Raw genomic sequence first — 25,511 nt, 5'->3', positions numbered from 1 at the left:
TCATTGCTCCTTGAAGCAGGGATCTCAGCCCTAACCTCTGCGGAGGATCTCATGATGAACCAAGGGGGTGCATCCGGGTGCAGATGAGGAAGAAAGGAACTACAGTTTGTTGGATCCCTGTTATCAGCCTGCCATTATGCTGGCCACTCACATGCACTGCCATTTTTTCTCCTGCAAGTTGGCTATTGTATAGAGGTAAAAATAAAGGCCTTAAGCAGTCCGATACATTGCTTAAAGGCATACAGATGGTAAGCGGCAGATCAGAGTTTTAGGTTCTGAGCCTGTGTTGATTTTGCTTCTCTCTGATAGTTCTCCACATACCTAAAATCTCTTGCTGCCATTTAGGTACCATTTGTTTAAGAAGCAGCCTGGGAGATTTCTAAGAACCACCACATTCTTCTCCCCAGCCCTGGCAACTGTGAAAGCCTGTTTATGTAGAGATGTAGACTCTACCCAGCCAGGTCCCTGAGTGACTGTGATGATGAGACCTTGCCCTACCAACTGACATTGGACTTGGGCACAAGTGAGAAATAAAGCACTAAAATTGGGTAGTTTCTTAGTGCAGCATAACTGTGTCTCGACTATCTCCTAAGACAGAAAATCTGTTTCTAAATATAGCAGATGTATTTATTTCCAATAAAAAATAGCCAAATGGGAGTCTTCTCAAACTAGATGACAATTTAAAAATAAGTGTAAGACGCATATTCAGTGTATCTTTAAGGCACTAAGACATGATGGAGAAAGAAGAGTCTTTTCAACAAATAAGGCTAGGACAACTGGATATCCCCATGCAAAAGAATGAAGTTGGACCCCTACCTCACACCATATATAAACATTAACTCGAAATGGATCGAAGACCTAAATGTAAGAGCTAAAACTACAAAATGCATAGAAGAAAACACAGAGGTGAATCTTCATGTCCTTGGATTTGGCAATGGTTTCTTAGATCTGACATCAGAAGCAGAAGCAACCAAGGTGTGTGTGTGTGTGTGTGTGTGTGTGTGTGTGTGTGACACAAGGGGGGTGGTGATAGATACATTGGGCTTCATCAGATTTAAAATTTCTGTGCTTCAAAGGACACCATCAAGAAAGTGAAAAATATAGTTCACTGAATGCAACTCATGTATGTCATAAGGGACTTGTATCTAGAGCATAAAAAGAATAATTACAAATATATACTTTTTAATAGCCTACTTTTGTGGTGCCTGGGTGGCTCAGTTAAGCATCCAACTTTGGCTCAGTTCACGATCTTGCGGTTTGTGGGTTTAAGCCCCGCGTTGGGCTTTCTGCTGTCAGTGCAGAGCCCGCCTTGGATCCTCTGTCTCCTTCTCCCTCTGCCCCTGCTCCTCTCATGCTCTCTCAAAAATAAATAAATGTTAAAAGAATAATAAAAAAAAATATAGCCTACTTTTTAAGAAGTGGGCAAAGGATCTGAATAGATAGTTCTCCCAAGAAGATAAACAAATAGCCAATAGCATATGAAAGGACGCTCAACATCATTAGGCATTGGGCAAATGAAAATCAAAACCCCAGTGAAACACTACCTCACACCCACTGGGACGGATGTAATGAGCAGGATGGATAATAACAAGTGCTGGTGAAGATGTGAAGCACTTGAAACCCTCATCCCCTGTTGACGGGCATGGAACATAGAGCTGCTTTAGTAAACAGTCTGGCAATTCTTCAAAAGGTTAATCATAGAGTTACTACATGACCCCACAGTTCCAGTCCTAGGTATGTCCATGAGAAATGAAAACATATGTCCGTACACATGGACATTCATTTGGCAATAAGAACGGAATGGAGCACTGACACATGTTATACTATGGATGGATCTCGAAGACATGCTAAATGAAAGAAGCCAGCCCCGAAAGACCCCATATTATATGATTCCATTTATATGAAACGTCCAGAATAGGCAAAATGATAGAGATTGGAAGGAGATGAAGAGTTGCCTTGAGCTTGCTGGGGAGAATGGGGCATGACTGCTAATGGGTATGGGCTTTCTTTTTTGGAGGAATGAACATGTTCAAAAATTAGACTGTAGTGATGTCTGCACAACGCTGTGAGTCTACTAAAACACTTTTGAATTGTACACTTCAAATAGATGAATTGTATGGTGTGTTAATCATGGTTGTAAAACACCCGCAATAAGAGGAGAAAAAGAATGAAATATAGAAAAGGATCAATGGATTAGCTTTGGAAAAGAAGTTAACAGATACGAAGGGGAAGACCAAGGTCAGGGGGCCGGATGGCCTATCCTCAGAGACAGTCCGTCCACCCTTGCTCACCAAGCCTTCTGTGTCCAGCCCAGTGTGGGACACATGTAGGTAGGGAATCCACACAGAGAGGCCCTGCCAGGTGACTGCTCAGTGAGGAGACAAGACAGACAAAGGGGAGGCACTGAATCAGTGATGGTGACACCCAGGAGCAAAAGGAGGTCAGAAGAGGGACCATTTCTAATTGTGCTTCTGAAGGGCTGTAAAAGAGCCAGGGCTGAGTCTGTCAAATTCTTGCCTGCTGTGATTGCCTCCTTACCAGCTCAGGATCCTGGAGAGAATAGCGTCCTGAACTTGGGGTTCCCTTTGAAGAACTCCCTGGTGTGTTGGGGTTCTCCATCACAATGGTTGGCTGATTCAGGGGTGAAGGTAAGCTTTGCAGAGAGCCTCCAACATCTCCAGCTGAACTATAAATGTCCTTGTCAGGGCCCCTGAGCCTTCCATATGAGGGAAATGCTGAGGGTAGGGGGAAGGGCTCAGGCCTGGGGTCAGCAGCCTGGGCTCTGGTTCCACCTGCACCACTAACTTCTTGTGTGGCAAACTCTTTTCTCTTCCTGTGCCTTGATTTCCTATTTTGCAAAATGAGGTCAAAGACCATGTAGATGTGGTGCTGGTGTATGCCCAGCTTGACCTGACCCGACACAGCAATCTCCCGTGCTCCAGCTGGAGGGATTCTGGATTTGAAACCACCAGTCCTATGAATGCGGCTGCACTCATGAGCCCAGGCAACCCACAGCATCATGAGAACTAATTCACGCTGGTTGTTTTCAGCCACTAAGCTTTGGGGTGGTTTGTTATGCAGTAGTAGATAACTGTAGGGGACGGTGCGGAGAAAAGGTGTTTTCTGCTAGGGTAAACCATGCTACCACGATTTAAATCAGCCTGGGAAGTCTGTCAGATCTAATCCGGAAAGTGGAGGAGACGCATTAACCATCAGCCTGAGAACTTGGGGATTTCTCTTAAAGGACATAATCCAGAAAGAGAATCCAAAGAATCTGGGTGAAAACACCAACTCCTTCTCCCTAGAGGCTTATACAGGTCCATCTGTTCCCTCCCTTCCCCCCTGTATACTATACGCATGCCAGATGATGAAATACATGGCTAGTCTCTCCGTGAGGGTGGGGCACGGCAGAGACATGCTTTGCTCTAAGGGGCACAGAGTGTCAAAAAGGTGGATAATCCAACATGCATTCAGGAAGTGGGAGTGTGTGGTGATAAAGCACTCAACATGCTTTAGTGTCTGACAGCCCAGAGTCTGAATCCCTAGCTGTGTGCCATCGGAGAAGTCACCTGACCCCTCTGAGGTTCAGGTTCCTCTTCAGTACAATGGGGATAGGAACACCTCCTGAAAGCACGGAGAGGATGAAATTGGGTAATTAATGGAAAGTGGATAACCTGGAGCCTGGTGGGCACCCAAGGAGAGCTCGGGGACTAGGACTGTCTTCGCGATACATTCTAGGATCTTTTGAAATGGTGGATTCTTTCCCACTGTGATTTACTCCCTCTGCTGTTAAAATGAGCTTGCCTTCCTAAGCACACGGTAGCTGGGTGAGGGAGCTGGCCTGGATGCCTTAGGCATGGCCAGTAGTCACACACAGAGGGAGAAGAGAGATTCTCGCCCAGTCCTATTTCGTAGTCATTCAGGAGGAACTAAGACAAGATGATCCAGACCCCTCAGCACATGCCAGCGTAGCTGGAGGGTCCTTCCCAGGCCATCCTGAGTATGCACCTCCTTTCGCTTCAGCAGAGTCCCACCTGTTCTAGGTCTCTGGGCAACATGGTCTTTATGGAAAAGCGGCACAGCGCTGTGAGTCTGAAGGGTGATGGGAGCCCAGTGAGCAGATGCCACCCAGGGAGTGGAGAGGCTTACTCTTCCTCTTGGGGCAGAAGCTGCCATTGTCACCATCACCATCATCGTCATAGTCATCATCATGGTCGTCATGGTCACAGTCATTGTCGTTGTCATCATCGACATCATCATCATCATCGTCGTCATCATTGTCATGATCATCATTGTTATTATTGTCGTCACCATCATCATTGTCATGGTCATCATCGTCATCGTCTTCGTCATCCTCTTCATCATCTTCGTCATTGTTATCGTCTTCATCATTGTCACCGTCATCATCTTCATCATCATCATCTTCATCATCGTCATCATCATCGTCTTCATCGTCATCGTCATCGTCGTCTTCATCATCGTCATCGTCTTCATCATCATCATCATCGTCTTCATCATCATCGTCGTCGTCGTCATCATCAGGATGACAGTCACTGAGCCCCAACTGCACTCCTTACCCACATTCATTCTTCCCATGTTTATACCAAGCCTGGGAAGTAGGTGCTACTATTATCACAGCTTACACAGGAGGAAACTGAGGCACAGCAGGGTTATGTAAACTGCCCCAGACTGTGCACTAGTGAGGAGCAGAGCCCCCTGAAATCCCACACTCTGGAGCTGGAGCTCTTAGCTGCTTCTCTGTTGGGCCTCACAGGGAGCCAGAGGGACAGCAATAGGGACAGGTACAACCAGGTGGAACAAGGAGGCAAGGACAGGGAGTGACGGCCCCTCCTTGATCAAAAGACAGCCTTGGCCGCTTGGCTGACGGAGCTGCTGCACCCCCAACCCCCCAGCACCCTTCCTGAAGCCATGCCAGTCAACTCAACGGCCACCTTTTGGTACTGGTGGTGGGGTGGGATGCTCAGAGAGGCAGGGTCACATCTGAGCTGTGAGCCCTCTAAGCTGGGCCAGTCAGGCCAGTCTGGGCCTGGGCTTTATTTGAACCAGAAGCCTAAAACCCCTAGAAGGCAGAGCTTCCAAGCAGTGAGTGCTCCATTCAGGAGTCAGAAGGGCCTGGGCACGCCTATTTGCCAGCTCTGACACCTTGGAAAGGGTCTGTTCTCTAGACCTCAGTGTGCTCATCTATAAAATGGGGATGATAACAGTGGGTCACAGGGTCATCATAAGGACTCAGTGAGATATCTGTGAAGCTCATAGCCTGGTGCCCAAAAGGTGTTGTCATTTTGTCTTAGCTAAACAATAGAGCAAGGTAACCAGTCCAAGCCCTGGCCAACATAGTCAGAAAACTCCAGCATGAGCCCTGGGGTCTGAGTCACTGGCCCCCTGTGAGGTCTCAGAGGGTGGGTCTGGGGCCTTAGAAGAGCCCTCACGGCAGTGATGAAATCCCCTTCAGGCAGAACTTCCCATTTTGGAGAATAACTCTGTAAGGGGCTGAATCGTGTCACCCTCAAATTCACTTGTTGACGCCCTGACCCCCGATACCTCAGAACGTGACTGCATTTGGAGACAGAGCCTTTAAAGAGGTGGTTAAGTTAAGATGAGGCTGTTAGGGTAGGCTCTCATCTAATCCATCCGGAGTCCTTTCCTTAACAGAGGAAATTAGGATACAGAAAGATACCAGGGATGCAAACATGTACGGGAAAGAGCCTGTGAGGATGCAGTGAGAAAGCGGCCATCCTCAAGCCAAGGAGAGAGCCCTCAGCAGAGACCAAACCCTCCGACAGCCTGAGCTCAGACTTCCAGCCTCCAGAACCGTGAGGAGATACATTTCTGTGCTTTAAGCCGCCCGGTCTGTGGTATTATGTTATGGCTGCCTGAGCTGATACAAGCGCTCTCTTCTACGCACAGTCCTCCCCCCCTCCCTGCATCTCTTTGCCTGCCTGAGGGCTTACAGACCCTCAAGTGCAGAGTTCGTGGTCCCCTTCAAGGCCGCTCTTGCCAAATCGGGGCCCAAGCCCCCAGGATCCTTGCGGAGAGGAGCTCAGGAAGCTCGAGTCCTCAGAGTCTGAGAGAGCTCCACAGGTGCCCCCCTGGGCTGCTGCCGCTGGCCTCTCCTCGAGGCAGGAGAACTAGAGACCCTCCAGAAGAGGCTTCCGGGTACCCACCACCCAGTGGCGTCACGTGTGTGAAAGGCGCTGTTTCCCCTAAAGCTACACTCAGAATGCACTTATTAAAACTGCCACAGTGTGCTTTCTCCCGAAGTCAACACTGTGCTTTTTTAACGTGGAAATCTGATTAAAGAGAGAAGAATATTCTCTTACAGGCAACAATTGAGTCAGAAGACCCATACAGTGTATGTATGGTGACAACCACTTTGACATCGGCATCCTGACGGTTGCTGCCTACCCAAACCCGAAGCTCAGGCACCAGTGAAGACAAGAGCTAGAAAGTTCTCCTTTTAAGGAAGCAACTAGTTACTGCCTGGGAATACTAATTACTGAGGTCAGGATGGCACAGGTGATGCTGTCGCGTCACGACGTGTTCTGAGTTACCAAAAGAAGAAAAAAGGCAGTCAAAAGGGAAGGCACGATTAGAGGCAAGTGCGTTTTAAATCTGGTGCATCTCAGGGAAGTGGAACTGACACATTGATTCGGGGAGAGTTTTCGATCCCTTAGGTGTTAAAGCGAGAGAAACAAAAACAAAAAGGTGACCGGGGACAAGCACAGAGGTGTACCCCCACGCACACATGTGTACCCCCACCCCTAGCCCATCTCTCTTTGACACCCCGGGTCACGCTTCTGCTGTGGCTCCTCGTGGTGCGGCCACCACCCCACACAGTCCGGCCGCTCACAGCTCCTTCAGGATCAGCAAGGTGGGTCAGTCCCTTGCTTGGCCCTGCTACCCACGGGCCTGAGGAGCACCGTCTACCCGTTTCCGAAGAGAAATGCCCTGAATGCCTGCAGCCCCCCTCAGTGATCGTCCTGGCTTTAACTCACTTTTAAGTAATGTAGGAAATGAACAACGTGCACCCACTCACTTTCTTACTGGGTGTCAAACACAGGAATGTCAGGGGGAGGAATGATGTCTTTAGGTGCAGTCAGGCCCTGGAGTCAGACTTCCTGCCACACATCTGCTTTCTGCTCACAGCTTGTTCTCTCCTGCTGCTTTTCAAGTGAGGAGCCCAAAGACTCGTGATGAATGCGTTAGCCATTTGCACGTTCCAGAGAACAGGGGGCTTCGAATGCATGGGGCCCAGCCTCATGGGGCTGTGCTTGCAAGGGTTCTGGGTTGGCCCCATAGCGCCTCCGTGCGGGACCTCCCGTGTTGGGACTACTTGAGGGAGGTCCACGGGCATTTACTGCTCCCCAATGACCCAGGCCAGGCCTTCCCAGGTCATAATCACTGAGCTTATAAAATTAGAGCATTGATGCATTTCTTATGCCTTAAGAATCACACTGAATTGTTAATATCCTAGCGGGTGGCCGAAGGCTGAACCTGTGTCTTCCCTTTCTCTCAGAGGTGTATTACTGAACAGGAATGCTCTTGCCTAGGTCCCCGCCCTGGCTCTGGAGTCCCCATCTGCACCCAGCGGGTCCCCATTTGCAAGGTCAGATGTATTTCCATCAGTGTTGGCAGAAGGAAAAGGAGCAGTGTGGGAAGAGGGGTGCTGGTTCTGTGGCTCCCAGGTCCCATCACGGCGGCGGGGGGGGGGGGGGGGAGGGGAGGTCAGGCGGCTCCAAATGGAGCTGCTCATAACCCTGCAGCAACAAATGGAGCCATCTGGAGAATACTTGAGCGAGAAGAGAACACGGCTAGGGCCGGGCTGCCGTCTGCAGGATGGAAATGGGCTGCGGGTTCATTTACAGGGCAGCACAGGTTGTGGCACAAGTGAGTAATTTAAAGAGGTCATTGAAATAATATGTCAGAATAATAAGCTTAGCCATCAGAGGCTCCTAGAATTTCTCACTTAATCCACAAGTAGGTGGACTGATCTGCGATCTACTTACTTCCGCATCTTCGGCCCAGGCCACCTGGAACCTTGGGCAACCCTCTCTGCAGAAGACAAAGTCTCCACCCAAACCATTTTGTCCTAATAAAATGCGTTCTTCAGTCCCAAAGGATGGCTGAGGACTCCCCAGGATCTGTGTGGGGGCACCGCTTTAAAAACAGCAGCAGCAGAAACTACCGAAAACACACTGGACGCTCACCGTTTCCTCTCTCAGCAAAGACACAAAGAAACTGGGGGGAGGCGCAGGGGAGGCAGGGGAGGGCAGGTGGGAACAGAGGAGGAGGAGGTGTTGTTCTGCTCAGTAACATAATCTAACCTTGGTCAAAAAGAAGTCTGGCCTTCATCCTCGCCTTTGAAAGGTGGTCTGTAAGCCCTTGGGATGTTATGCCTCGTGGGAGTGTCTTTGTCATTGGATAGACTAAAAATATGATTTAAGGCAAGTGTGGGTCATGGGACGTTTGTAGGGTGGGGTTGGCCACACTGAACACTAAAGGGACCAACAGTGTGATTTAGGATGGAGGCCTGTGGTCACACAGTATCAGCCAACTCTAGAGAGGCAGGGGACAGGTCAGCTGGGTGGGCAACTGCTCATGTCCACGTGATGGAGCCCGAATAAAAGCTCTGGGCACCAAGGCTCCAGTGAGCATCCCTGGTTGGTGATACTCCATGAGTACGGTCACACATTGATGCCGGGCGAGTAGCAATGTCCACAAGTCTACAAGGAGAAGACAACAGAAGCCGGTTGTTTGGTGGCCTCCTCGTCTCTGTCCTTTGCATTTCTTCTCTTGGCTGGTTTTAATATGTATCCTTTTTTCCAAGTGGGCTCCATGCTGGTGTGAACCCATGACCCCGAGATCAAGACCTGAGCCGAGATCAAGAGTCAGATGCTTAACATGCTGAGCCACCCAAGAGCCCCATTCATCTGTATCCTTTTGACGTAATAAGCTGTAGCTGAGTATAACGGCTTTTGTGGGTTCTGTGAATCCTTAAGGTGCATTAGCGAACCTGAGCATGGACTTGGGAACCCCCGAACTTGCAGTTAGTATCAGAGCTGAGGGTGGTCTTGTATGGATTGTGCGCCCTCTGACCTCATGGTTGGTTAATACTCTCCCATTCTTTCTGCGTACGAAGAAGACTGCTGCAGACAAATATTACGGTTTTCATACAGGATCCGCCTCTGTCAAACACATTCCCTTCCTGATGGGGGCACAGAGGGATACCCCTGGCTCTGTCATATGCTCCCGTAACACTCAGAACCGACCTCTATGGAGCACTCATCACACCGACTGTGTTCTCTGGTTTGCCTTGTCTTGGGCCATGAGCCCCCAGAGGCAGGCGCATGCACAATCGACTTGTAAAACCCTGCGTCCAGCAGAGTGCCTCTCAGGAGGCGATGGCGCCTGGTCAGTCCTGTACCCCCTCCCCAGCCTGGCTCTGACATCAGGGAGGACATCAGGGATGCTACAGCCTAGAGCTAAGGTTAATCGGCAGTGAGGATGATGCTCACAAAACACTACTGGCTGTCCATCCGTCCATGTATCTGCTCATCCAACCATGCACCCGTCCATCTGTCCGTTCCTTCGAAGAAACATTTATTGAGCACCTACTGTGTTCCCAGCCTCTTGGGGCATGATGATAATTAAGACAAAAAGTCCTTGGCTATTCTCACCTTTGTCAATGTCATCCAAACCCCTTGGCCCACCTCCATGCAGACATGTCACAGACTTCTCTCTCTTGCCCATCTGCTTCTTTGAGCTCTGGAGCCAACATCCACTCACTCGCGATTGATTTTTCACATGATGTCCCAAAGGCCCTTCAAACTCAGCCCAACTTGTGACTGGTCCTCTCCAGGCTAAATGACACAGAGTCCTCATATCCAAGCCACCTGCAGTTCATACTGATGCCACCTCCCGAATGTCTCTTGACTGTGTCCCTTCTCTCCAGAACCACCAAGTCCAGCATGGTCTCCAGACTGGAGGAGTAACTAGTCTACCCTCACCAGCTCTGACCCTCCTTCCATCGTACTCCAAACAGCAGCCAAGAGCCCTTCTTGAAATGCACACCTGCTCATGTCACTGCCTCTCAAACCCTCAGTGCCTGCCCTCTCCTTGGGGATAAAGTAAGCTCTCCTCAGCCTGGCCCACACAGCCCTGTACTTGAGTACCTCGCTGGCCTTTCTGGCCTGATCCTTGCTTCCCTTTCCACCTCATCAGCCTTCACATGCTCCCTTACACCATGAGGCTCCTTCCCACTGCACAGCTCTCTGTACATGCTGTCCCCTCTGCCTGGAATATCTTTGCCTCCCCTCTTCATGGAGTTGTTAACCTCTCCTTCTTCCAACCTCAACTCAAGGCTCATTTCTTGGAGCAGAAATCCCTCCCAGACCTTGTGAGGAGGTGTCCCCCACCCCTCTTACAAGTTCCCCAAGCTCTTGTTTGTGAGAAGGCATGGTGGTCGGGTCTGATTTTTCCTGCACTCGATGGTAAGCTGAGTGAGCGCAGGAACCTCATCTAGTTTTGTCCAGTTGTTTGGATTCCAGCACTCGGCCCAGTGCCTGGCGCCGAACAGTCAGTGAATAAATGATTCCAAAGAGTGGCCAATGGAGGAATTTGTAAGTGCGACGGGAAGGTGAAGTAAAAAGGCGTCCGGCATGGGGGGGGGGGGGTGGTAAAGGGACGAGGTGCGGAATTGACTTTTATAGCAGAAGGGGGTTAGAATAGAAGTTTTCAATAGAGCGGGCATTCTCCACACTGACCACAGGGAAAGACCCGCGAGATCAGACAGAAAGCACGCGGGAAGATCCAGAGGCGGGAAATAGCACACCATGTGTGTGGAAATCTGAGTATTGCAGTAGAGCCGTGCAGGGGTGAAGCATGACGCAGGGGAGAGGGAGGGCTGATGAGCTGAGAAGCCAGGCTGGGGTCAGCTCACAAAGGGTTTGTGTCCCATGCTGGAGAGTGAGTTTATCCAGACCTTCCTAAGGAGCAGATGACCACACCCTCCCAACAGGTGCCCCCCGCCCCCAGCCCCGTGCCTGTCTCCCTAACAGATCTCACTACAGGGGGTTATGTTTGCCGGTTTTCTTGTCTGTCTCCCAGGGGACAGCACCTCGCACGGTGCCAGGCGCACAGAGGGTGCTCCGTCTGTCCCTTCTGAATGTAATGGTGGCACGTAGCATGGATGGGAAGGGAAGGAAGCGGAGGGCTGCTGGGAGGCCCTGCCCTACGTATGGGATGGGGAAAACCTAAGATAGGAGAGTGATAGATCCAGGGGGAGGAAGCCCTGTGGGTTTGAAGGTCCTAAGTTGTCAACGGCTTGGCTGGCGGGGGAGAGGATTCTGGGAAGGGAGGAGCAGGGACAAGGGATACTTCTAGCTCTGGACGCCAGGTCAGAAGCAGCAGGACTGAAGTAGGAAGAGACTCGGAGGAAGGCTGTCGCTGTAGGGAAGTCAAGAGCAGGTGGGTGGAGTCAGATCACCTGTGGATGATTCTCTCTGCATCACTGGCCTGCTGCTGTGTCTGTGTCTCCGAGGCTGCGGGCAAGTTCGGTGAGTAACATGTAAACCCTTCCTGGGCAGGCCTGGCAGGTGGTGGCCACTCAGATGTCACTGCTGTAACCCCTGGGAGGGCAGCTCTGTGCTGAAAGGCAGGTTTTGCAGAAAGAGCCGGCTCTCCCAGGTGTGTCCGGACCAATGGATGCAGCTTCATGTCATTGAAGTGACACAAGTTGTCACCAGCTCTTCTAAACACGGGTGCTGCTGAATGGGGCAGCAGGGGTGGGGGCGAGTTCTCTGCTCCCATCTCCAGCGCATCTCGCACTTGGGCGGGAGAAAGGACACTTGGGGGACCCCCCTCGTGTGCTGATGTCAGAAGCAGTCCCTCAGCAGGAGGGGCTTGGAGCAGACGGTGGGTGCAGGGGGCTAGTCCCTCTCTCTTGTCGGTGCGAATCATGGGAAAGAGCACCAGCCCGTTCAGCCGGGACACCTGAGCAAACACTGACCAAGGCAAAGATACCGCAATCCGCCACGCCCCCCATGGCTTCGGGCCAGCTCATTTCCCCTCCGACCTCGCATCCTGGCTCCCAGAGCCTGGGTGGGTCTGGCTGTGCAGGGTCTGGTCCTGCTTCAGCAAGGGTTTGGGGCAAATCACAGCTCTTCTCTGGGCCCAGATTCCTTCCAGAAAGACGAGCAGGTTGGACCACGTGGTTGGCCGGGCTTCCTTCAGGTTCTAACTCTCGAAGATTCTAAGTTTGTTTCTCCGCTCCGCCACTGATTTTTAAAACGTCTCCTGTGATTCTCATTAAGGATAGAACATCAGACACATCCTTGCCTGTCACTTTTTGTTCTCAAACAAAGGACTTCGGGTTCACAAGTGTGGAGCGTCAGCAGGTTACTGCAGGGGAGGAAGCTGGTCTTCGGCCTGTCAGACTGTTCTCAATGGCTTGTTGTCACAGGCGGGGGACAAGGTCGGCCGGGCTGCTCAGACGGATCAGAAGTGTGTGTATTTTTAGGAGCTTTTCAAAGGAGAGGCCTTGCTCTCAGCCCCAGCCAGAGGCTGTTTTGCCTTCTCAGTCTTGTGCGGGGGACTGGAGTGGAGGGAGGTGTCTCCCCTCACCCTGCTCTGGGACCTGCAGGACTCAGTTCCTCCAGGAGGCCACAGCAGCTCCTGTGCTGCCCTTGCCCTCTTTCTCCTTGCTGATGACGCTCTGAGTGTCAAAGTCTTAGGATCACTGCTCCCCACTGCTGGCTAAATAGATCCACGTCTTCGTTCTTTTCCAGGGAGATGGATTCTGGAAGCCAGTTGCTAGGAAAGGCCGAGGAAGCCGCGAAATGCTGCCTTGACCATCTGTATCCCCAGGCTTGCCGGTCTCTTTGGGGTCCCAGGTTTGCCAAGAGGGCTTGCTTTCTTTGAGGCTACGGCTTCTGGAGCACAGCTGACCCACACTCTAATGATGTGGTAGGATAATGGGAGCCCAATACAATCAACTGAGGAGCTGGGGGGACAGTTGCCTGAGCGGGCCTGCCAGGCAGTCTTTGGAATCTAGAGGATTCCTGCGTTCTGGCAACAACCAGGGGTCAGGGCTGAGAAACCCACTTCCACAAGCCTTTTGATGGCAAGTCACAGTTTGTGCATTGAGGCTTGCCCCCAGCCCCTGTACCCCAATAGACAAACAAGCGGGAGAGAGTTTGTCCCAGGGACTCAGAGTGGGTTCAGGATGTCTTCCTGGGCCCAGGGTCAGCGAAGCTGAGTTCCTGAGGGCCCGTAGGCCTGTGGGTGGAGGTGTGGGAGGTGTGGGAGGTGTGGAAAGCGCAAGATCTCCTAGGCCAGGTAGGAGTCTGAGAGGCTCCTGGGCCTTCCTCTTTTGCCCTGGACTGGGGAAGGCCATGGCTCTGAGCTCAGAGACAGGTTTGACACCATCTTATCCAGAACTTTCAGCCCCTTGTCTGGGTTCTTTAAACTCACGCTGTTCCCCCTCGCCTGAGGGTCTTCCTACCTGAGGCTTCCTCTGCCCGGAATGCTCTGCCCCACCTTTCACCTGGCAGGTGACACGGCGGCCCATGTCCTTTTCCTTGAGAGGATCACCTCCTCTCAACTTCTTCCTGACTCCCTGGCTGCTTCCTCCCAGCCTCTTTGCCAGCTCCTTTCTGTTTGACATCCGGATGTCTGGGGGAGCCTATGGTGGACCCTGCACCTCCCCCCCCTCCTCCCTTATCTACACTTTTTCATGGAACAGTGGCATTTAGACCCATGACTTTCAATTCCATCTATGAGCCCATGATGCCTAAATGTTATCTCCGTTCTGGGTCTCTCCTTGGCCTGCAGACTTTCAAGTGCACACTGGGCAACTCTAACAAGGCAGTAACAAGTCATAACGTGACCGAGGCCAAACTCTCACTCCCCATCTCCCACACCTGCTGCTGCTTCTTCAAACCCTTCCATCTCAGGGAACGATGCACAGTACCCCGGTTGTTCAAGCCCCAAGCCTGGGGACGACCTGTCATTCTCTCTCATCCTCACGTTCAAATCATCCGCAGAAGCCTTGACTCTACTCCAAACCCCAACCTGTGTCTCCTGGGCTGCATCGTTACCAGCCCTGTCTGGGCCCCCATCATCTCTTGACTGCACTGATGCAAGTGTCAGGTGGTGTCCTTGCAAGTGGAGACATGGTCCAGTCTCCATGCGGCAGCTGGGGGTGTCTCAAAACATAAACCCGAGGGCGTCGACTCACCTGCATAAAACCCTCCCGTGGCCCCCACTGTCCTCAGGATAAAACTCCAGCTCTCTGCCTTGGCTGACGGGCTGCACGTGGCCTGGCCCCTCCTGACCTCCCTGGACCCATCTCGTTCCCTTGCACCTTCCCTTACTCTGCTCAACCACAGAAATCTCCTCGGCTCCCCCGACACGCCAGGCTTGTTTGTTCTTTCTCTGAGGATCTTGTTCTTGATATTCCCTCAGTCTGGAAGGTTCTTCCCCTGCGCTTACTGTGGCTGGCTCCTTTCCTGTCATACTGTCTTCCCATAGAGGCCTCCTCTGACCCCCCAGCCTACAGTAGCCACCCTGGCACCCTCTACCAGGCCACCCCTTTTAAGTGTCCTGATGTGTCCCCTTGTGATCTGTTCCTTGTCTTTCTCTCCCACTGGAATATAAACTCCATGAGCCTAGAGCAGTATTTGGTGCCCAGCAAATGAAGAACCAACGGTCCTGGGGGAAGGAGGCAAGAGAAGAGGCGGGAAGACTGGTTTGCACGTGTGAGGTCATGCTGGGCTGCATGAAGGTGGTGGGCAGGGGATGCGGGGAAGCGAGAAAAACCAGGGGGAGAAAAGCACTAGGTTTTTGGTGACGGGGTGCGGGGAGGGGGTGAGCGGGAGGTCTCGGGGTGACTCCTGGCTTCCTGTGGTTGGACTGCCCACTAGGATGGGGGATGTTATAGGAGATGGAGGTGCGGGTGGGGCAACAAAAGAACAGTAGTGAGTAACTTTTGTGACGTGCTGACTTTGCCCAAGAGAAATCTGAGCAGAGCTGTCCGGGGGTGGGGGTGGGGCAGTTAATGGATGGTTCTGGATCTGAGAAGGGGCACAAAGGAGGAGACACTGCACCTTTACCTTCATATACCATAAAGGGCGCCCTGGGTAAGGACAAACCCTCAGGGAGAAGAGAGTGGCCCAGGAGAGAGCACCCCATCGTCTGCTGTCATTCAACTTGTGGGTCCTTGGCAACTCTGCCCCATTGACTGCCCCACCCTCCTGTGAAGCCCTCTAGACTCTAGGCTCTAAGACTCCATCCTCTCCTGGTTCCGCCAGCTCCCCTGACTGCTCCTTCTCAGTCTCTATCATGGGCTCCTTCTGGAACCTTCTGTTAATGTCCGTGTAGCCTGCTTTATCCTGGGGCACTCTCTTCTCCCTCTGTCTCAGAATATGACCTTATTTGGAAATAAAGTCTTTGTAATTCGTTAATTAAAGAGATAAGCAGTTATAATGAATTTATACTGGGTGAGCAGGCCCTAATCCAATGATTGGCACCCTTCTAAGAAGAGAAAATGGGGACACAGAGATACACACAGAGACAAAGTGCCATGTGACAACGGAGGCAGAGATTGGAGTCATGTTACCACTAGCCAAGGAACGTCAAGGATTGTCAGCAGCCATTAGAAGTTAAAAGAGGCAAAAAGGATGCTCCTCTATTGCTTTCAGAGGGAGAACGGCCCTGCTGACACTTTGATTTTGAACTTCCCGCCTCTAGAACTGCAAGAGAATACGTTTCTGTTTTTTAAAGAAATTTTTTGAATATCCATTTATTTTTGAGAGAGAGAGAGAGAAAGACAGAGAGGGAGACACAGAATCCGAAGCAGGCTCCAGGCTCTGAGCCGTCAGCACAGAGCCCGACGTGGGGCTCGCATTCACGAAACGCAAGATCATGACCTGAGCTGAAGTCAGACGCCTAACCGACTGAGCCACCCAGGCATCCCAAGAATACATTTCTGTTCTAAGCCTCTGCGTCTACGTCGTTTGTTACGTTGGGCCAAGGAAACTAATGCAATGGTCAAGGACGACCGGGTTGATACTGACCACCGGACGGCCTGGGAAGCTGATGCTTGGAAGCTCTGCCCAAGCCCTGGAGCCTCCCGGCCCCCCACCATGGATTTAACTTTGTTTCCTACCCCAACAGCCAGGATGAACTTGCCGAGGCTGCCTCCTTGGCCTCGGCAGAGGCTGGGCTCCTCAGTGCCATTTCTCTGCTGGGCCCCATTTGTCACTGCCGCACGGAGGTGGTGAGGCCCAGCTCCAAGGTGACCCATTCCCTGCCACACAGAGGAGCTCTACACTCATTTATATGGTGACACGGTGTGGCCCCAGCTGCTAACACCAGGAGATCACTTCTCCAGGAGGCATCTGAGGACCAGGCCCCTTGGCCCCTGAATAAGGAGGGCTAAGGACCGACACCCATCCCCAGTCTGTAATGACACGGACCCTGCAGAGACCGATTATGGGAAGGGCCCTCATGCTTTGATGCAAGGCACAGGCTGGGCAGGCTGCAGCTCAGAGAAGGGGGTATCCCTGCCACTCAGCTTCAAGTCCCAAGTAGAAGACTGGGTCAAACCAGCTTTGTCTACAGTCACCTTGTCTCTGGAGTGGAGCCTGGGGCACACGAAGCAGGTTAGCTCCGGCAAAGAAGCACCAGAGAACCATGAGCTAACCCATGCCAGAAGAATGCCAGAGTCTCCTGGTAGCACCCACTGTTACTTGTGGGGAGGACCCCTATGTCCGAGCTCCTCAAGCTTCTCCTCCCAAGTCCTCCCAGAGGCAGGTGCGGGTGGGCCCTCGGGCGCTGGCTATGGATGGAATTCAAGGCAGCTCTCCCAGCTTAAGACAATTCACTTTCGCTCTACGTCATAGCTTAAAAACGCACGTGAATTTTGTATCCTACTCCATAAAATTTTTAGTAAAACTTACTTTTAGTAAAACTGTGACATTTTCAATTATTTACACCCAAATTACTGATTTAAATAATGGTTTGGCTCTGGGCATGTTCTCTCTTGTGGACAGTTCAGCGTCACACAATTGGCACAGGAGAGGGTGACTGGGAGGTGGGCTGTGAGTCTCCAGGAGGGAGGGAGTGGGGCCAGGAGCAGCTGACACCCTGGAGTATCACTAGGGGAGGGAAAAAAACATCCAGAGGCTTGAGGGGGGGCAGTCTCGCAGCTGGAATGGCCGGCCTGTTGCCACTGGGCTACTCCCCGTGGTCTCTAGGTCAGTGTATGGCCTCTGGCTCCTGGTGGGGGAGGCTGCCTTTAGAAACCGGCTCTCAGGGGAAAGGCTGGCAGGACGACGGCCACAGGCAGCCTAGAGGTGGGAGGCGGGGCTTGGGACCACCCCAGCCACGAGTCTTCCTTCTTCCGTCTGTTAGCATAGAGGGTTTGGTCAGAGCAGAAAGCCAAACCCCAAGATCAAATCTCACTTTTCCTTCTCTCCACCTCCTCAGTAGGGAGGACCTCTCCCTACTGCTCTCAGTCGTCCCAGACATCTGACCCGATGCAGGCTGCCCTGGGGGTCGGCCTCCTGGATGGCCCCCTGGGCCCTGGGGAGTGTCCACTTTGCCCCGAGTCTTCCTATGCAGGAAGATGATAAAGACAGCTCTAGCCCCTGCTCCCCACCCTGCTGGAGAGGACAGGGTCCCTCTCCTGCCCCCGAGGGTCAGCAGGAGGCCTGCCCAGATGGCCAGCTGATGAGCCCCAGAAAGCTGCATCCGGGCCTCCCCCCCAATCCTCTTGCCCAGGCAGAGGCTCAGCTGCCTGAGGAGCAACTGAAAATAGAGTCTACGTATAAGCGGCTTAGTGGGCTTCCAAGAAGGGGGCCTCTGGGGTTGCCGTGGGGCCGGAGGGACCACGGGGGCTTCTCGACCTGGCCTTGGGGAGGAAGAACAGGGCAAGAGAAAGAACAGGGCACCCAGAAGTTCTACTCATTTCCTCTTCCAGGGACAGGAGTCACTTAAAGGTGTTCCAGTGCCCTTGGTTAGATGTGAGCCCCACCCCCCCAGCTCCAGAGCCGCAGTGTCAAGTGGCCTGGGTTTATTCTCTTCGCAAACACAAGCACAGGCCAGACCATCTAAACGGACTGCACATCCTCCCCGGGCACGGCAGAGCCCTGGCTGTGTGTATCTCCAGGACCCGCAGCGGGCAGAAGAGACATTTCCCAGAGCCCCTCCCAAAATGTCTCCAGGGTAAACTCACTGCCTCACTGTCTCTAGCCTGGAAGAGGTGCCATTGTCTTCCCAAATACACAGCTGGCTTGCCCCAGACCATTCTGGGGTCTCCTGGCAAACGGCCTGGGGTCAGGCATGGGGAAACCTGTTCTGGATTTGCACCTTTGGCGTGAAATGGTGAAAATGGTAGCTCCCAGAGTAGCCTGGCCGGAGGCAGCCACGGTGTCATTCATCCCCTCAGCGCTCGCTGCGCCCCGCCCCGAGATACTCCTTTTCATCCCTCTCGGCTTAGCGGATGCCTGCTCAGATTTGATGTCTTAGGTCTGGGAAGCCTTCCTGACCACTGGGCTGGATTAAACTCTTTTGATGTGTCCGGTGGGCACTCATTTACTCACACATGAGTTTATAGCACAATTACATACTGCGGCCTGCAACCTGCCAGCCCGCGCTAGGCAGTGGGGGTCCAGGCAGACCCGGCTGGGGGGGTGGGTAAGGGAGGAGAAGCCCCCTAGATCTGGGGGAGGAGCTGCAGCTCCTGGGACCCACGTGATGCGCTTCCTAAAGTCTGCCCCGAGCCAGCTAAGTGGCGACGACAGCGCGCACCCCCCCCCCCTTCTCCCTCCTTCCGCGATCTCCGCGTCGGGTGAGGGCTGCGCTCAGCTGGGATTTTGGGGACTAGGTGCCCAAGCACCTCGTCGGAGACGATCGCCCCCGACCCGGGCCGGGCGGCTCAGACAAAGGCTGCGCCACCGCCGCCGCCCGCGCGTGCGGGTTCGCTGCGCTCCACGCTCGGGCCCCCACGCGGCCTTTCGTCTGGCAAAACAAATCCATTTTAAAAATGAAATGAAGGGGCGCCTGGGTGGCGCAGTCGGTTAAGCGTCCGACTTCAGCCAGGTCACGATCTCGCGGTCCGTGAGTTCGAGCCCCGCGTCGGGCTCTGGGCTGACGGCTCAGAGCCTGGAGCCTGTTTCCTATTCTGTGTCTCCCTCTCTCTCTGCCCCTCGCCCGTTCATGCTCTGTCTCTCTCTGTCCCAAAAATAAATAAACGTTGAAAAAAAAAATTAAAAAAAAAAATGAAATGAAGGCACAAATCCTCTTCCCAAACATTTCTCCCCCACTGGGATGGGGGAGGGGGCAAAGCGCGCCCCCACGATCGGGAGCAGGGCGACGGGTGCGGAGAAAACAACCGCGCGCGGGCAGCCGCGGGACTCCCCGCGCCTCGCGGGTCCCGCAGGGCTGGGGAGAGGCGCGGGGCCTTGCCGCAGTCCCGGCGGGCGCGAGGGGAGGCGAGGGCGGCCGGCCGGCGAAGCGCCCCTGCATTGCGGAGGGCCGGCGGGGCGGGCGGGCGGACAGGCGTGCGCGCGTGTGCGTGCGTGGGCGTGCGCGCGTGTGTGTGCACGCGCGCCGCCCGGCCGCCGCGCCCCAGTTTGCTCGGCGCTGCGGTCCTTCGCCCCCTCCCCTTTGCACCGCCTCTCCTCCCCCTCGCCGCCGCGGCGCGCGCGTCCCCACCTCCCAGCAGCTCCCGGGGCGAATCTGCCCGGTAACCGCGGGGGCGGGAGGGGAGGGGCGCGGAGGGGAAGGCTTCCGCCAGCCTGGCCCCTGCAGCATCTTCCCCCACACCAAGTTCTCTGCCAGGCCGCGGGGTCGGCTAGAGGCCCCGCAGACCGCTACCCTCGGGGCTGTCCCAGCTGTCCCCTTTGCACTGGGCAGATTAAGCCCTCGCGCTGCGGCTGCGGTTCTGCTTCCCCCCCCCACCTCCCGGCACGGTTATTATTTATCAGGCTGGCGAAATGCTGGGAACATTTTCCTTCCGTGGATAAGGCACTTGTACTCGTTTAGGGAAGGGGTCTTACGGTTCCTCTGCAGTGGCCACCCCTCCCTTCCTATTACTTGAAAGGACACCTGGTCGAGACCAAAGGGAGAGGGATTCCTGAGGTCTTGCGGGGGCCCTGATCTGTTCTCTGGGCCGGGGTGGGCCTGCCACGTCCTTCCCCCAACTCCTGTTCTCTCCAGGGCCTGAAGGATGCTTATCTCAACTGGAGGCCTGTGGAGGTCAGAGCTCCAGGTCCCCTCTGGAGGGGGCTGCTGGGGAGCAGGTGTCCAGCTTGGTAGCAGGCTCATCGCCCAAGGGACCTGGTGTGGCGGAGGGCTCAGAAGTGTGTCTGTAATGAGACAAAGATGATTCTCCTTGCCCATGGTCTGCCTCACAAGCCTCCCTGCTACAGCTTGCTCTCTGGCTTCCGGGGGGCTGGCTGATGTTTCCTGGGCTCCGAGGTACCGCCTGGCTGAGACTTGGCTCTCTGAAGGGCTCCAGCTCCCAGGCAGGACCTGCGCTGGTCCCAGTATCCTTCGGCCTGTCCTGGCGAGGTGACCTGGTCACTCAGGGAGAGCCAGGACTCTGCAGACTAGCCTGTTCCATTTCCCATTTGTTCTGCAAGGCTGAAACCGGATTTCCTGAACGGGAGCCCCTGGTCACCCTGCCCTTCTCTGTTACATCCTGCAGGACATCGTCACAGCTCTGGCTGGCTCCAGTCTTGCCCAGGGTGGCTGCCAAGGCCAGCCCGGTGCTCCCACACAGCTACTGCCAGGGTGCAGATGCCTGCTGACCCAAGGCCACCTCTGGGAACAGCTCTGAGGGTTCGGCGGCCAGGGTGGCCGCCAGGCACCCTGTCATTGCTGGAGCCGGGCTGGGATGAGGCTGATATTTGCACACTGGGTTCAGGAAAGCTGCCCAGGGCACATGCCCAAGCCCAGAAATCCCCCGGCAGCCAGCAGCAAGGGGAAGTCTGGGAGGTGAGAAGGCCAAGGGCTGCTGTGCACAGGAGAGAGGTGCTTACAGAGGGCCCAGGATCAGCTTGGGCAAGGCCCACACCGCAGGCTGATGGAGGTCTTTGGCCAGCACCCCACGGACAGGTCCTTCCGCCAGCCGCCCTGATACTGATGCGTGTGCAGCCATTCCTCCCACTCCGTCTGGGGGCAGAGAGCAGACTGCCAGTTCGGCTCCCCACGCCACTTCCGGGGCTTCTGCTGGGCATGCCCAGGCTGGGAAGGGCAGCCTCTGACCTTAGCACCCCCCACCTGTCTTTGGCAGCTCTTCTCTGCAGAGGCTCCGGTACCAGCACTCACTCATGTTCAAGGCCGGTGGCTCTCAGAGAGCCGTGCTTGGACAGCAGGTCCTGTCTCCTCCATTTGAGCCTTTTGGGGCTCTCTGGCCCTCCACCCTCAGCCATGAGGATGATCCTGGGCTTGTTTCAGATGCTCTACAGGGCACAGGCTAAAGTAAAAACAGCCTAGAAGCAGGGGGTGACAGGTGTTTGAGGGCTTTCCTTGAGGTTTGGTTTGTTACCCATAAAAAGCAAAAGCACTTAATACGCAGCACCCTCCCCCGCCCCTGCCCCCGCAAAGCCGTCCTGTCCAGGCCTTAGATCACGAAAGGAGCCAAGCCAGAGCTCCCTCCACCCAGCTTCCCACATTGCTTTCATCTCTTAGAGGCTCGGGGCTTGGTGACGGCCTCTGGGGGCTCTCTCTTCAAGGACATCCTAGAATTTGGCTTGGGGGGGGGGGCGGCGGCAGAGGATGGACAGACCCCGCTGCTCGAGGTCTGTCCAGAGAGGAACCTCTTAGCAACTCGGGGGCTTGTCTGGCCACTCAGATCCCCTGGCAGGAGTGACAGCCGAAGGCCCAAACTCACAAACTTCATTCTGTGCCAGGGGAGAAATCAAGGTTAAGGGCAGGGACTCAGTGGATCCTTCCGTGGTGGAGACTTTCACTCCAAGCAAAAGTAAGGGAATCCAAATGCTTCCTTCTTTTTCACACCCTGTGCACAGCGTCCCCAAGTGCCCCTCTTCCTCAGCACCTGGCAAGGTGACCCGAGCGCTGTTCTTACCGTCCAATGACAGCCAGTCATGCTGGGAGGAAGGGAGCGTGGGCAGGGCCCGGGCTTTGTACTCAAACACCACTGAGTTGGAGATGATCTGGTTGTTGAAGGCAACTTGTAGGGTCACAAGACCAGTGTCATGGGCTGAAAGCAAAAGAAAGAGCGGTCAGGGCGAGGGGTGGGGATGGGCACCCTTCAACTTGACGTACCACACAAGAACCTGGAGTGCCCCCTCCCCACTCCCCTTCACGGGGTAACCCCAGCCTCCGCCTGCTCATTCCTCAAGGCCTAGATGTAGTGCTTCTTCTTCCAGGAACCTTCTCTAGATCCCAGACTCAGCCAGGAGCCCCGCGATCACTCCAGCACCCGGCGAGGGCAGGTACCGGGAACTCAGTGCAGATTTGCTGAGTGAATGGATGAATGGTCCCCAACCCTGTCCCATGGCTGCCTGACTTCTCCCCCATCTCATCCATCCTAGATGGGATCCTGGGAAAGCATTTGCTTTGGAGTCTTTGTGTTTTTATTTCCCCCTTTCATCTTATTCTACAAGCTTGTCCTGAGGCACTTATCATGGCCTTCCAAGTATTTTCAGAACTTCCTCTGCCTCCCTGATGAGAGCAGGAGGTTCATCTGTGCCTGTAACTCTGGGCCCACGGGTGCCAAGCTGGGAGTGCCAGCCTGAAGCCTGCACCTCCCCTCCAATGCCTAGACAGTGGCCTTTGGGAAGACAGGCCCCTGTGGGGCTCATTCACTGCTCTGTCCCCAACACAGGGCTCAATGTATTTATTGGATGTATAACGACTGGGACATTTGTACCGTCAGCAAGAAGAGAGCCCACCCCTGAAAGAAACCTGCTTCATGTCTGGGGTTAAGGCTTTGTGTGGCTCCTGTTGAAACATGGGGGGCTGTGGCCCACCGAGATGGCCCCGGGGGTCAGAGTAGGTATGCAGTCTGCTCTACCCCGCCAGGTCTCGTCCCCCGGTAGACATCAGGGTTGTGTGCTCCCTGCCCTGCTTTTTTGGAACACCGGATACCAGTGCCCAGGGCCTCCCCGGGACAGATTTCCAGGGAGGACGCACATAGGGATCGTGTTACTGTTTGGGCTCTTGGCTTTCAGAAGCTTACAGACTCGAGAAAGCTGTCCAAGTCAGCTGCTCCCCAGGGCAGAGTAGATGCAGACCTTACTTCCCAGGGGAAAACCAAGTCATTGACCTGTGGCCTCTGTTCATCCCAGGTTTGTATTATGCCACTGTCCCCAGAGCGAGGGTCTTCAGGAAGTCACTGCCCAAGGGTGACAAGTGGGTTTTTCCCCTCTGCTTCCACCCTGGGGTGGTCTCTCAGCTCCAGACTACAAGCTGAGCCAACTGGCTCCATGGAGGGTGGGGGTTCCAGGGGACCTCCTGTGGTGTCTCTCTGGACAAGGGGTTCCCAGCCAAGTCCGGAACCTCCTGAGGCCTTGATAGTGTCCCCAGGCCGACTTCCAAGTTCACGGTCACTCATCTTCCCTAGAGATTTGCCTTCTTTACCAACAGGAAGAAAGGACAGCACACACCCCATCTGAGCCCGCTCAGCTCTGCGCTCGGTCGCAGGCCACCTGGCCTCGGCTGGCGCTGGGGAGCCCAAGGCTGCTCCGTGACACGTGTTCTGGGCCGAGGGTGCCCCTCTCGTCCAGCACCTCCCAGCATTTGTACAGCCTGCAGTGATGCTGGAATGTGGCTGATTGAAAGCATCCCATCCTTCCCCAGAGAGACAGACAGAGAGGACCTCGCACAGTCTCCTGGGTCCCAGACCAGCAGCGTGGTGCACACAGGGACACTTCCTTGGCCTTCTCCCTCCCCCTCCTTGAGTCCATCGGCAAGCGAGTCCCGGTCCCTCCACTACTCTGTCTCCACTGCCACCACTGTGGTCCAAGCTGCCATCATCTCTCGCCTAGACTCCTGCATTAGCCACCTGCTGAGGGCAAGCACAGTATCCTGGAGACCTACCTGTTTCCTGCTGGGATGGGGTTGGGGGGCCACATTCCAAAGCTCCTACGTGAAACTGACGGGAATATGTTGCCCAGGGAGCTCTCCTCCTTAAGTCAGGAAAGATCACCCCTCTGCCCGCTTCTTCCGGTTTCCCGGTTTCTGTTCTTCCTCCCTACAATCTGTTCTCCCACACCCAGAATCATCTTTGAAAGACATAATTTAGATCACTTCGCTTCCCTCCTTAAAACTAATGGCTTCCTATTGCAAATAAAACCAAATCAAACGCCTTCCCATGACTCAGAAGGACGGACATGGTTGGTCCCTGCCATCTTCTCCAACCCTGCCATGTTCAGTTCTCCCACCCCACCCATATCCCCCCCAACTTGCCCCGCTATTTCTTTGCCTCCTTGTTTCCTTCTGTCTCCGGCAGTAAAATGTAAGCTCCGTGAGAGTGGGGCACAGGTCTGTCCTGATCACGTCTTCATGCCCGGGGCCAAGGTCAGTACCTGGCATGCATGGGGTGGCCACTCAACCATTTGTTGAATGAATTGCTTCAAATCTCAGTGCCCTTGCCCACCTCATTTTGAATTTCACCCTTTGCCTTTGGTGACTGCCCAGGAACCCGGGGTGGGGCTGTGGCCAAAACAAGTCTTCTGGTTGGTGGCTACTGCTGTCTCCTCCTGAGCCCAAGGTGGGGGGGGGAGGAGCTTTCCTGAGGTCCCCTTCACCACCCCTTCACCCTGGGCTCAGTGCCCTGACTTGGTTGTCTCTCTCCCGCTCTTGGAGCACGACTGCCATCTTGTAGGAGACAGACTCCGTGCTGTGTGTCATCTGTGGCCAGTGACAGTGGGGGACCGTGCTCCTGGTCAGGGTCCAGTCTCCTCGTCGGGTGTCAGGCTGGTGACTAGTGGCCACATGCACTCCCTGTGTCCCTTCTTCCCATGTCATTCCCAGCTCCTGAGGTCGCTTGGCTTGTGCTCACAGGCCTCTGGGCCCTTGTTTTGGGCGAGGCCAGCTTGGCTCTGCCTTTAGGTGTCCCTTCTTCCAGATCAGCTCATTTCCCTGCTCCCTTGAAGACTCAGGGAAGAGGTCTCCGAGCAGCCAGTATCACCCCCCCAGGGCAGTGGCTTGTTCGTGTGACTGACTCCACCCTGGACTGATTGCCCCTTGGGGACGGAGTTGGGCCAAGGGGCTGAGTCTTGAGCTTTGCTCCGTTCTAGATGTGTACCAGTGCCTGGTGAACGATTCGGTGCGTACATCCAGCACCGTCTTACAGGGTGACGGGTTTTAATTTGGGCCTTAAAGCAGACATGTCCAAAGGGGACCCTCTCTTTGCGGTCAGCTGCAGAACAAGTCGGTGCTCTAGCAGCGAGGCCTTGGCTCCCAGTCTCTGCCTGAACCTGTGGCTTCTCACCCCTGGGTCCAAGATGTGCTATGTT

At 54.3% G+C, this 25,511-nt stretch overlaps 1 protein-coding gene across 8 annotated transcripts in view; it reads right to left on the bottom strand.

The window, feature by feature from the left end:
- Positions 1-25,511, bottom strand: part of CAMTA1 (calmodulin binding transcription activator 1) — an 855,981-nt gene that overhangs the window by 57,656 nt on the left and 772,814 nt on the right. For all 8 annotated transcript variants that reach the window (XM_045475517.1, XM_045475515.1, XM_045475516.1 and 5 more), the window contains exon 12: positions 22,115-22,249. In XM_045475517.1, coding sequence (XP_045331473.1) covers positions 22,115-22,249 — 135 coding nt within the window. The remainder of the gene's footprint in view (positions 1-22,114; positions 22,250-25,511) is intronic.

The sequence above is a fragment of the Leopardus geoffroyi genome, chromosome C1, assembly GCF_018350155.1.
Source record: "Leopardus geoffroyi isolate Oge1 chromosome C1, O.geoffroyi_Oge1_pat1.0, whole genome shotgun sequence".
Taxonomy (NCBI): domain Eukaryota; kingdom Metazoa; phylum Chordata; class Mammalia; order Carnivora; family Felidae; genus Leopardus; species Leopardus geoffroyi.
The sequence above is the reverse complement of the archived record's forward strand: the minus strand, read 5'-3'. Positions and strand labels throughout refer to the sequence as shown.